The sequence below is a fragment of the Triplophysa rosa genome, linkage group LG22, assembly GCF_024868665.1.
Source record: "Triplophysa rosa linkage group LG22, Trosa_1v2, whole genome shotgun sequence".
NCBI lineage: Eukaryota > Metazoa > Chordata > Actinopteri > Cypriniformes > Nemacheilidae > Triplophysa > Triplophysa rosa.
In genome coordinates this window covers 6,029,964-6,043,866 of record NC_079911.1, presented here as the reverse complement: position 1 = coordinate 6,043,866, position 13,903 = coordinate 6,029,964, and the positions used below count along the sequence as shown (strand labels likewise).

Genomic DNA, 13,903 nt, shown 5'->3' with positions numbered 1-13,903 from the left:
AATAGAGGGAGATAGAGATCCATCAGAATTATCAGCCGGAGGCTTTTAAGGCTCCTGCTGGAAATAAAGTATTAAGGAAGGGTTCTCACACGACATCATTTATTGTAGCAACAACTGTGCCAAAATATAAAATAAATATGAAATTATTAAAAACGAGTAGAGATAAATTAACCAAGGTTTGAGAAACAAAAACATAAAGACTATTTATGTAACATTTAATGATGTAATGTTATAATATAATCCAAAATATATATTTTTTTTTTGTATATATCATCCCTAATCATAATGATCTTTTTTTTATAAACCAAGCTAAACTATATATACTAAGAAATAAAAGATTCAAACATTTCCTTTTATTTTCAAAAAACACATTCAACTGCTATACACACTCATATCATGCCACATCATTTGGTCTTGCTGTTCACTTTAGAGGGGCACAGAAAACGAATGAGACATAGACAAATAAATAACAAATAAAATGATAATAAAGGATTTAACATGAAAAGCAAGACTGCCCCAAAATACACCTGCCACACACACATCATTGCAAATATACAGAAATCTGTTTGATTGTCTGAGCATGATCAGATAGTAAAACAATAAGGAAACTCCCAATGCACTATCATTGACTGAAGTGTAAAATATATATATATATATTTTTTATTTCATAGTAAAAAGAGAAAAATATTTTTTTTTAAAGTTCCTCTAAAGTTTTACTGTGCAAATATCTCTAATAAAAAAGAAAAACCGAGATTTGAATGGGGCCCAATAGAGCACTGGGCTTTCTAGACGAAGAATCATCCTTTTGTTCTTAAATAAGAACTTTTTAGCTAATAAAATTGTTGGCAATAACAAAAAATAAAAACTGGTAACACTTACAATAAGGCTGTATACATTAAACATTAAACACAACAACCAGTACAATAACAACTTTTGTTCACTAATCTCAGTTAAAGTATATCATCTCGTGGTATATATTTATTAATTATTACTTACTCAAATTAATAATGCTGTAAAAAATATTATTGACACCTGGTCCATAAATGTAAAAGTATAAAACCTTATTTTAAAGTGTTGCCAAAAATGTATAGTCTCTATAGAAATGTCCGATTCCAATATTTTTAATTTCCAGGACTTTTCCAGACTGCAGATCCCAATTCTAAAATGCCTTGATATTTTCCAGGTTGTCCATGACTGTGGGAATTCTGCACATTGAGTCACATAAGCCCCGAATAAAGAGCCGCTCAGTCATTCTGGCTCCAAGACTGTACCTCACAACTCATCCTTGTAGGTGGCGCTCTGCAGACCTGCGGGTGTCTGGGAACCCTTCAGAGTTTTATGCGACCCCCTCCAATCCGTACGTACGTTGTCATCGTCCCACAGTGTGGACGTTTCGGTGTCGCTCACCCACTCTTTGTCCCCGGCGTAATGGCAGGGTTGCACCAGAAGGGGGTGTGTGGAGTATGCCAACAGATTCCGATTGGCAAAATGGGATTTGTAGTCTTCACTGGTGAATGAGAAGAAAAAACATTGGCTACAGTAAGCACAGGAAAAGGTCACATCCACTTATCTACTTAATGGCTCTTTTGGATTTAAAATCTGATGCTGTATCACTTTAGGATTTGTGCTGTTCGATCACGGCCCAATTACTGAATAAAATATAAATGACTCTCAGTAAAGAGCGGTAGAGGTGCTTCAAGAAATCAGGGTAAGTGTGTCTAGTGGCCCAGCTGGCAGAGAGCCGTTGGCTGTGTCAGACATGCAAGGAAAGTAAAGCAGCAAATACATGCACAAGTAGCTACTAATTTCGCAGGAATGCGGAACGGGCAGAGCGTTTAAAGGGTTCCCCGTGTGTGAGGCGAGAGCAGCACACCGGTTTCTGTCAGAGAGCCGCGGATTGCAGGAAAAGTGAATAAGGTGCAGAGAATACGGCTCTGATCTGTCTCTGTGGGGATGAAGAGCTTCGGGCTGGACGTGCCAAGCAAAAGAGATTTTCCAGAGATGAAGTGGAAATGGAAGGCGGTTGGCATCGAGCCAGCCTGAAGTGCACACACGCTGTTTCTTTCTTTGGCTTGTGACTCTATAAAAGAACTGTCTCGTACAATTACACAGAAGAAACTACATATTTAGATAATACAGTATGCAGTTCCAAAACAAAACAGACCTAAAACACGTATTAACTAAATATATGATAAGCATAAAAACAAATGGCTAATGGAAGTAGGCCGATATAAGAAGGACATTTTTATTTGTGTTGCTATATTCACGGTGTGCAGTACTTTTTTATTAAACAAATATGCCTGGTATAATCCATAAATTATTTGTATATTTATAATAAAATCTCATTTAATATTTATAATATTTATATTTACAATACAAATGATTTATATTATCCAAAGAAAACCCTCCTGTTAGCAATGATGTGGGGTTATATTGACCCCACAAATGTTTTAATACATGATAAATTACTAATACATTTAAATTGTTATTTGCTTTTTACTCACACTTTACCTACTTAATATCTGACAAAAAAATAAAACATTAATTTAATTTGAACATTTGTTCTCAGAATTAAGTTCCTGCAGAAACCACAAGAAGCTGTTGATTCTTTAATAAACAAAAACAAATCAAAACAAAACAAAAAACCTCATTCAAGCCGTAGTTCCATAACGCATGGGGAATGAATATTTTGCAGTTGACAAATATACTGTACATGTGTCCAAAAAATTCAAAAAGAAACTGTTAATAATATAACATTTTATATTATTCCTATTTGTATTTATAATAAAAATACCGTAAGAGAGATTTATCTTCATTGTTAGAATTTTTTCAACATTTCTGCTGTCACATAGGATACATTTACGGTTTTATTTGTCAACTACCCATATATGAAAAAAATAACTATTATTTTCACATATTGTTATCACAGAAATGTATTTTAAATGTATCTTGCGACTCAAGACTAAAGGTTTAAACAAATAAAAACAATTAGGACAATAATTATAACAAACAATCCACCCGACATCATCTACTGTCTTACTTCTTTTTACAATTTGCTCTGATTTTGGCTGCATGTCTCTCATCATCTAATGCATGTCAAGCTCAACTGTAAATGTCAATGTTTGCGCTGAATATAATATAATTCTGTTATTTATTAATTATTAGTTTTGAAGCCATTATCTATGGCTCTCCAAGTAACGTATTCATATGTGGGCACATCCCTATTCAACTGTGAACTCTATTCATAATCTTTATCATGACAACTTCTCTAACTCTTTATCAGGATTACAGGCAAAAATAAATAGCTATGAATGCCAGGACTGAACTCAGATTTGTCCGTTAACTTGGACAAACAAATTAGATTCGGAAATCTTGTCAAATCAGGACATAAACTTCCACATTTACCCATATCACGTTTTGCACTTTTCCCTTCAGTATGTCAAAAACCTGGCAAGAACACTTGAAAACATGAGTGCAATACTCACTTGGGATGCTTGTCATACATGATGGGAAGAAACTCGTCCACTGGAAGCATCTTGGATAGCGGTTCAGCATTGAGAAGCTTCTGAGCTCCCTGCAGGCTGACGGCATAAGACAAGGTCCAGTAAGAGTAGTCGGCGTGCACCAGGTTCCTCACGTTCTCAACTGCAACTTCCTCTCCAGGGTTCACCTGCTTTCTACCCAGGTATCTGCGAAAAAGAAATATTAAAACACAAAACGTTAAACTAGTCTAAAAGAGGAGCTACAGGTGTGATGCAAACTTGAAATTACATGCGTTTTTACAATTTGTTGAATCATTTCCTAGATTTGAAGGCGCTATAAATTCAGATATGCCCGTGAAAATTCACTCTACAACACCTATCATTGACTGCGTTTACATGTGCACCAATAATGCGATTATTTCCAATAATCAGAGTAAGGACTTAATCGCAGTAACATGTTTACATGACACGAGTTAACCTCTCACTCCCGTTTGCATGCAGTTTTAATTGTTCTAATTATATGCTATAATACCCAGTAAAAAAGATGCTCTCGGGTACAGTAGGTACGTTACTGGATATCGTTTTGATATATTCACGTCAAATGCTAAATGCCTTCCTCCGGATGCGTTTCGTTATTCGGGACTGTGATAAATACAGAAATATGATGAAAATGTCGTTGTTGTCACCGTATTCGCGCTGTTTCTGTATGAAGATAAGAAGCAGGTACTGCTGACAGTGAGTTGTGTTATCGGTTAAACTTCAGACTGTCACGCTTATGCTTTTTGTTGTCCTTATGTTGCTCCAATTGCTTCCATTGTCTACCTCATTTGTAAGTCGCGTTGGATAAAAGCGTCTGCTAAATGACTAAATGTAAATGTAAGTCATCTGAGTCACCGTGTGATAGACAGGTGTAACTCACATTATGTCCCAGTCCAGCTGCACCTGCTCCACCTCCTCCATCAGTCTCATCAGACGTCGCTTGAAGTTAGCTTGGAAACGAACGTCATCCTCAAAAATCAGCGCCTTGTCTAGCTGCATGTCTACCATCTATGGGTGAAAGACGACAAACTACAATTGAATTATTATTTAAACTAGCACAATGCCAAAAATCGTACTTTTTTAAACTACTGAAAGTTTAAGCAGGACAAGGCTCTACCTATTTTTGTTTTCCATTTTTACTTATAATTTATTTAATTAAATTAATATGTATATTATAGGTTGTATGTGTTTGGTTTTTAGTTACATCACAGACATAAATCATGATTTGCAACTTGCTATTTGGTTGCAGTATTAAGGGGAGGCATTTGAGTGGACAAAAATCTGTCTAGTGCAACATGAGTCATTCATATTTGTTTAGTCTGATTTCTATAGAGAAAGGCTTAAAATGACAAATGTGTGTTTTTTTATTAAAGGAGTCATAAGACACGGCTAAAATTATCGATTGTTTTAGATGTAATGTAATGTGTATACACGATTTAAGGTTCTAAAACGCTGTATTTTCCATATACGTGCATGTTTGTATCTCCTCTTTGCCCCGCCTCTCTGAAATGAGCAGATTTTTAACAAAGCTCATCGCTCTGAAAAGCGAGGTGTGTTATGATTGGTCAGTTAACCAGTGCGTAGTGATTGGTCGAATACTGCAAGCGTACGCCTCTTACCATATTTGGAACATCAGGTTCCAAAGCAATTGTACTGACAGGTACGCCCACCTTACTTGCGTATACATTTGGGCGGTCTTAGTCAAATCATACCATGGACTGACGTAGATTTGTGGGGGTGTGGTTACACGAGGCGTTTCAGGCAGGTCTGGGTGAGCATTCGCTTTTAGATAGAATGCATCTTATTTTCCGACACTTTAATCTTTGCAATTTTACGTGTCTAATACATGCATGGGAAACTTATAACACACCAAAGACAAAGAAAAACACGTTTTCGAGCCATATGACCCCTTTAATAGTGAATAATGTCAACACAGTTTATCCCAGTCTGGGTTAAACCTATAGAAGCTTAAAGAATAAACAGTTAAAGTTGTAGAATATTGTTCTACTAATGATTGGCAACCAGAATATTTTTTTCATTATTTCTTGACAGCAAGTGAAATGTTTTGCTTTATTACACGGCTCGTTGGAATGCTTGATTCTGATTGGCTAGTCGCGACATTTGCAGGTTCGTTATTCCCAGATAACAACCTCTCAAAACTAATAACACACGGTAACCCGGATGCAGCAAATCATTTTGACAGTTTTTTTTTACAAATAATATACATTTATCTATTAATAACATATATGACATTATATTTACAAATGATTCAACCAAATTGCCTGTTCGTGACATTTGAATGTCGTTTCTTACCTTAAAACCGAAAGTAAACGGCTTTTCCTTGCGGAAGGTCTGCAGTCGGTAAAAATAAGCTAATAAAATATTTCAAATTCACATTTCATGTCCAGTTTTTTTCTCATGTGGCAAGCAGCCGTGGAATAAGCGGGATAAAGCAGCCGGCTGTTATCGCAGAAATAAGCCCCGACAGTGTGATCAGGTCCCGACGCGAAGCGCATAATGTGCCGGCTGCCTGTACATTATCCTTTACTTAAATGTGTGCTTGCGCATCTCATGTTTTAAACAAATGTTTTTTAGTTTGACAATACATTTTTAGGTTTTTCTAAAGTTTCCCAACACTTTTTGTGTGTCTGTGTTTGTTTGTGTATATGTCTGTTTGTTTGTGTGTGTGCGTGTGTGTGTGTGTTCATGTTTGTATATCCCGGTGGGGACCTAAACCTGAATACACACCAACACATGGGGACTCGTGTCACCGTGGGGACCAAAATTGAGGTCCCCAGGGGCAAAACAGCTAATAAATTGTACAGAAAAATATTTTTTACAAATCTAAAAATGCAAAAAGTGTTCTATGATCTTTAGGTTTAGGGATAGGGTTAGGGATAGGGGATAGAATATACAGTTTGTACAGTATAAAAACATTACGCCTATGGACTGTCCCCACGGGGATAGTCAACCAAAGCCTGCGTGTGCGTGTGTGTGTGTGCGTGTGTGCGTGCGTGTGTGTGTGTGTGTGTCACTGACCTCTTTCCAGATGTAGTAGTGACTAAGGAAACAGCCCACCTCTCCCTTCGTCAGTGTTCGACCAGAGAAGGGGTCATAATAACCAGGTAAGAGATCAACGCCTAGAATCTTAATTTCGCTGCTGTTCAGAGCTCTGCACGATTAAAAACATAACGTTATTGTTGTTGACCTTACTTTAACATCACTAGAACAAAGACTAAAATCATAGTACAACATTTCTATAAAAAACAACCATTACAACAGCGTCACACAAAATGCAACCTCGCTTTTGGGCTCTTCAGGCAAATAGATCTTAAATCTACACCCCAAATCTCAAATAGTGCTTTGAAACCCAGATTACACACACACAGCATTTTTTGGGCATTTTCAGCAGTTTTTTATCCATATATAAACATTTCTTTAGTACGCATGAGCACAAACTACAGTAAACATAACTTACGCCCCATCTACGGCATCCACTACTTTAGCATCGATCTCAAGCTCATACAGGGACCACAACGTCCTCTCCCTTCGGTCTGTACGCCTGCGCAGGTTTATCAAGTAAATCTGAGGAGCACACACACAAAATCTAAAAGTAATAATCATTGTAACCTAAATAGTTATATCATTTGATTATGGAATTAACAAGTGAGATATCAGAATCGGCTTGTCTTTACCTCATCAAAGCCCATGAGCTCTAACTGTTTGGGTGGAACATGGACATAGTGGGAGACGTACATGGGCGGCCCAAAAACTGCAGGAGAGATCCACTCATTTAAGACAACACAACGATTAACAATGATTCAATTTGATTTAAGATCTAAACACTGAAAAACAGTTTAAAATAAAAAAGCTTTAATAAGCTTTTGGATCCTTTTGGATCTATTGTAAGACATTGAATCTCTCCATATCAATTTACTTCAGGCTTTTTTTAATTATTGAAAATTATTTATTGAATTATTTAAGGTTTGCCAGTGTTACTTACTCAATGATTCCAGGTACACGTGGATAAAATTGATCTGATCGTCCTCCACCGTCTGATGAGGCTTTGCAGGTATGTTTGTATACCCATAGCGCTCCTTGTTGCACAGATACATCTGAACATCTGTTAAAGCAAATGAAAATGTTTATATATTTGTTCAGCTCCAAAACTGTCTGATTTACAACTTTACAACCTTTACAGTCAACTGGTGCAAGCTAAATTAAATTCATTATCTTGCATAAATTACAGAGATAGTTTGGAGCCATCCAGAAGGGGGCACCGTACCAGACATTCTGCATGAGAAGGCAAAAACTATAATGTCATCAAACGGCCAGGAGTAGTCTTTGTGAGGAGGGTGGAAAGCTAGTTTCCTGGTGCCTTCTTTACGCAGATCCAGCAGAACGGTGGAGTGGACCATCGGCACAGGGTAGCAGCCCAGTCTCTGACGCTGCTTTGTGGGAAAATATTCAGCAGTGCGACGGTAGTAGCCCTGCAATAGACAAAAACGCAGACATTTTAGAGAAAAGTTTCAGAGAATAACATCCTACATTTTGGTCCCTTGCACAGCTTTAAAGGTCCAGTGTATGAAATTTAGCGGCATCTAGGGGTGAGGTTGCGAATTGCAACCAACGGCTCTCTACACCCTTCCTTTCGAAGCTATACAGTGACTGACACAGCACTAAGATGTCTTCACGTTTTCGCTTCTTTGACGAAAGAGATAACGTATTTACGAATCACGCTTTGTTTGTCCGCTAAGAGCTAATGTAGGGGACCCGATGTGTATGTAGATAGAAATAGCTTATCTAAGGTAATAAAAACACAACGCTTCAGTATGTAATCTCTCAAAACAGATTCGCTTAATAGGACTAGGTGTTATAATCCCACTATTTCAGCACAGTTGAATTGCCCAATAGGACATTTCCCATGCCTTATGCATAACAGGGGGAAGCAGTCAAGAAATGAATAGAGGAAAGGAGGTCTGAGGTTTCACTGGGTTCGTCGGGTAGGCATCCTCTGTGTTTGGGGGATAAATGATTTTAGAAATACATAGCATACTTACCTTTCCTTGCCATTATCAGAGAGACATCTCATGAGTTGTGTGTCCGGTCCCACTTTCATCACATCCATTATCGTGGGTGAAAGATGCCTTTTGGTGAGGTGCTGATAATGCCCTTTGTATTGTTCCCATCAATGCGCACATCATCAGTTGTGCACCTCAGCCTCATTGGGAGTTTCGGCCCTTTATCACAAGACACCCTCAAGCCATGGGTGTGTGTCGCATTGTTACAAGGTCATCTGGCCCGTGTTGTGTTCATCTGCCTAAACCACAGCCATTGGCTTCTTCTTTCTGCACCACTGGTGATTATCCTCCACTGGATAGTCAGCTATGGTGACCTCTGCATTTAACCCGTCCAGTGAGTAGTAAGAAGCAGTGGGCAGTATCACTGCAGCTCAAAGGCACCTCAGTCGTTACCCGCCGGCCCTGAGATACGAACCGGCAACCTTCTGGTCACGAGTCTGACTCTCTAACCATTAGGCCACTATTTAGGCCACGACTACCAACACCTTTAATACGCGCTCAGTGCCCCCGGTCCGTATGGCATACCATTAAAACACATTACCAAAATCAACGCAACCATAAGCGCCAACCCGTTGGCTAAGGCTGTTATAGACCCACTGGCTCCATTAATGCAAGCTCAGTGCCCCCGGTCCCGTATGGCATAACAATACAACACAACACCATTTTATTACGTGGTCACTTGGCAGCCCAGACTACCGTCCGTTGGGCCTGTCCTCTGATCCCCACTTCATTAAGCAGCATTGTAGTGGAATTGGAAACAAAGCCCCTACAGCCCACTTCCACCGGGAACATTTTCGCTGTCCATCCCTGATCTTCAGCCTCCTCTGCCAAGTTGGCATACCGGAGATTCTTTCTTTCAAATGCTTAGTTAATGGCCTCTTCCCAAGATACAGTGAACTCAACTATGAGGACTTTCCTACTGGAGCTGGACCACAGAACCATGTGGTTTAAATACACTCGCATTTCCCAATCCCTGGCTATACTCAGCAGACCTGAATCTGGGGTTAAGGGCTTGGCCCGCAGTTTCTGCCCCTCCCGAATAAAGGGTTACCTTTTTAGCGAGTTAACCTTGGCGTTTTGGGGGATGGCATTTTCTGCCACTCTCTTGGTCTCTACTGCTGCAGCAAAGCACTTTAGTACTTGATTGTGGTGCCATGTGTATCTACCCTGTGTCAAGCTCTTCTTACAACCCACAATAATATGTTTAAGGTTTGCTGGAGATGAACATAGGTGGCAGGTTGGATCCTATCCACAACAAACATGCAGATTTGTTGGTGAGGGCAGCACATCATATGTAGCTTTTATGATAAAACTTAGCCTGTTTGTTTTCATAATCCACCTCCTCCACTACCATGTGACGCTATTCATTTGGTGTCGCTTTTCGCCACATGGGTGTGGTTGATGCCAAACCAAGTTCCCCTCTGCCATATTGACATTGTCCCACAATGTCCTTATGTCTGAGGGCTGCCTTTGCATCTCCTACAGCTGTTGTTGGGTTCCATTTCCTTCCTGTCGCTACTGTTGGAGCAGCATCTCTTACACAGGGATCACAGAATTCTTTGAGCGTCATCTCTAACCTTGATTTGGTGAATTTATATTCATCCATAGGGCTTGAAATGGGAAGAGACAGAGCTCCATTCCCATACAGCCCTATGTTGATAAGGCATCTTGGTAGCCCAAGCCATTTCCTCACTTGTGTACTTACCAATCTCTCCAGGTTATTGGCGTGAGACACCATGAGCTCATATATTGAAATTGGCCACATCAGGCATGGCAACAAGCCAAATTAGAAGCACCAGAGTTTCAGCTTCCCAGGAAGAGTTGTATTATTGATTTTCTTGAGTCCACTGGCTGTCTCTTGCCTGAGTTGTTACACCTGTTCGGTGTCTTTAAGGTCTGCGGTGTACCACCGTCCAAGGCTTTTGATGGGCTTTTCCGTGACCGTTGGTATGGGCTCACCCTTTATACAGAACCTGTCATTGGTAAGCCAGCCCTTGACAATAGAAATAGTTATATTATATTGCATTTCTCTTAATAGATCCTCCAAAAAATGACACACTGGACCTTTAAAAGACTTGGAGCAAAGTAGATGTACTGTAGAGTACTTTACTGTAAAGGTGCTTCATTTGCCAGGTGGCAACAAAAAACGCTGCATACATCCTTTTGTGTCACACATAAAAAACAAAGCTATACATGTTCGGAACAAAATAAAGTTGTGATCATTTTTACTTTTGGGTGGGAAACATCCATTTAGACAAATCTCACACCTTTAAACTTTAGAGTTTTACCTGTGGAGTGATACCGCACCAATAGTTGGAATACGCTGACTGAGAGTCCAGCATGGGGGCAATAACAGACTTATTCTCTGCCATCAGGAGATGAAGTGTGTTAGGGTTGGTCAGGATGTTATCTGTGTCTGAATACTGCATGAGAATGAGAAAATAAGTTAACAGCAGCACATAAAGAAACAAATACGAATTTGGTTGATATGATTTTCTTAGGAGCAGTTCTGTGATTTGTGTGTCAGTGTAAATTTGCGTAAAATATGTTTAAACTTTATGCAACAGCACACATTTGAGTATTTTTGTAAGATGTAAATGTGTGTGATGTGTATATGTTAAATCCGGGTCCTACCAGAATATAGTCGGCCCAGTGTTTCTTGGCAAAGTTCAGAGCTGCCTGTTTGAGCTTCATTACATACTCATAGCGTCCATTACTCCAGTGCTTGGGTCCCAGCTCACCCGCATAAGACCTGTGGTGACACAACAATGGAACCAAGCTTCACTAAACTTTAAACCTTCCCTGACTGACACCTATGATGGGACTGGGTCTGGCCTGTTAAGAGTTTTTACAATTTTACTGTAATTCAAAGTTCTGACATTGCCCACAATTCCTTGCGAGAGGGAGTTTCCTGACCCTACAGAGAAAATCATATTATATTGTATATAATATACAGTATATACTGTAGGCCTATATATATAGACAGATAGACAGACAGACAGACAGACAGACAGATATAGCTAAAAAGCTGCAAAGTGTAGTATTTTGATGTTACTGATGTTAAAGACACAATGTTTGCCTAGGTAAATCGTTCACTTCGGTTACGTGTTAGTATGTTTAGATCTTGCATACTTATTAGCTATGTACCCAAAAACAGTACACAGCATCAGTACCACATCCAGACCAGAATCACTTCCTGTTTCAGTTTTTCATTTCAAATATATAACTAAAGGTAAAGTGTATGAAATTTAGCAGCATCTAGCAGTGAGGTTGCGAATTGCAACCAGCGGCTAACTCCACCCCTACACCCTCTCTTTCGTAGCAATAGAGAGGCTGACACAGGAATAAGATGTCGTCACGTTTTCGCTTCTTTGCCGAAGGAGAAAACGTATTTACAAAACGCGCTATGTAGAGCAGTTTGTCCATTTAGGGCTACCGTAGAAACAACATGGCGCATTCCATGTAAGGGGACCCGCGGTGTATGTAGATAGTAGCTCATTCTAAGGTAATAAAAACATAACACTTCATTATGTAAGGACTTTATACACCTCTGAAGACATAGTTATGTATAATATATTGCATTTATTTCAATAGATATTCCAAAAAAATCACAGCACCTTTAAGTCAAAGATGTCTTTTAAGATTTCATTTCAGTTCTATGTGTTCTGTTGGTTGTTTTTTGTACTAACTTGCTAAGTGCTTCTGGACCAGTGTTCATGCAAAATGGTCTATAGTGACTCTAGGGTGTTGTGGGTGGTTGCCAGGGAGTTGTTATGCAGTTGCTAGGGTGTGTTGCCATGGTGTTCTAGTTGGGAGTCCACTGCTCTATAATATTCCGGTGCCTATAGTAAATGTCGCTTCTTTCCTTCGATGTAAATATGCCTATTCTTACATCCTTGAGCCAAAACTAAGTCGGATCGCTTAGAAAAGTATCTTGTGAGGTCCTTTGGATTATTCTGATTAATGCATCGTCATAACCATGACAATTTCATACACTTCTTTATATAAAGCCAATTAAAGCATTTTAAATTATGCAATTATAAAGCATTTAAATTGTACAGTGCAGTAGCAGTATGTATCTGTGCATGTTTTGTAATGGTCATGATCTCACGTTGGTTTATCCATTGGTCTCCATTCCACATGGTGATACTGTGTCTGCATGACTGTTAGCCATTCTCGAAGGACTGCAGTAGTGTTGTCAATGTTGTGGTCTGTCGCAGCCCTAAATGAAAAAAAGATCATAATAATAAGCAGCAAAACAATAAATATATCAACTAAAAGAAATGCTTTTTGAACATTCACACTACACTCTTCTATATTATGTGAATTTATGTCGTATTTCAAATGCGTTTTATATGCTATATAAAAAAAGTTTTCCTACCGTTCACTTTTGATGGTGAACAGTTGAATCATGCATTCAGTATAGAATTTTTAGCCTGGTCTATACTAATATCTGCAGAAGCGATCAAATCATCAATAATGTGCATGAAAACGACATAAACCCAGAAAACTATTAGTTGGGGGAAGGGGGTTTGCTGCTTTTAGGAGAAAGTCTTAAGAAGTCAAGGGGAGGAGTTGATGGAATACAAATAAGATTGACTCTTTGACATCCACAAATAATAAGAATTGTCTATCAATAAGCTTAAAGCGCAGGGAGGAAGTCACCTACCAAATAGATATGCGCTCTTTGGGATAGTTTAATCTCTCGAGAGCTCCGAGGTAGTACGGTAAAGAATGAGCGGCGTTTCGGGCGATCACAGCTATAACAACCGTGGGCGGCTGCATATTTGACTCCTCGGTGTAATTCTCCTCTGAAAAGTAACATTGTGCCACCGAAAGAATGGTCCAGATAGATATAATCCAAGAAAACATGGCTGGATTTCGACGGTCAGCGGCGTCGTTGCACAAACGGTCCCATCCGCGTCAGCAGATGAAGGAAAGAGGGTCCTTCCCTAAACTTTACTTCACACACTCCCCCCAAACTCTCCGTTCTCCCTGAAGGAGTCAACGTGTTCTGTTCTCCAACTACTTCCGTATGCGGAGATCTGACTGTAACATTTTGAAATGTACAGTGGAACAATGTAACATGACGTTTAGAAAAGTTACCATGTTTCAAGAAAGCATATCGGGGTTGTTTCGTGGAATTTGTACATTTCTTGAACGTAAAGCATTTCAGAAGGAATGTTGGATGAAAGCATTTGACGCTCTTTTGGGGGTCTTTCGTCGCCAGCGAAAGAAAGGATGAAATGTTGTCTTTTTTGCTATAAACTGTCGGATGATACTTTAATGAACGCGCACTTT

The 13,903-nt window shown here is 39.2% G+C and overlaps 1 protein-coding gene across 1 annotated transcript; it reads right to left on the bottom strand.

Moving 5' to 3' along the window:
- Positions 1–155: 155 nt before the first annotated feature.
- cercam (cerebral endothelial cell adhesion molecule) lies at positions 156–13,703 on the bottom strand. Its single transcript, XM_057321856.1, has 12 exons — positions 13,272–13,703; positions 12,714–12,824; positions 11,237–11,354; positions 10,891–11,025; positions 7,807–8,011; positions 7,525–7,644; positions 7,217–7,293; positions 7,000–7,106; positions 6,561–6,693; positions 4,402–4,529; positions 3,486–3,689; positions 156–1,507 (listed from the first exon to the last, which is right to left on the bottom strand). The coding sequence occupies exons 1-12, from the start codon at positions 13,472–13,474 to the stop codon at positions 1,273–1,275; spliced, it is 1,776 nt and encodes a 591-aa protein (XP_057177839.1). The 5' UTR covers positions 13,475–13,703; the 3' UTR covers positions 156–1,272.
- Positions 13,704–13,903: the final 200 nt, after the last annotated feature.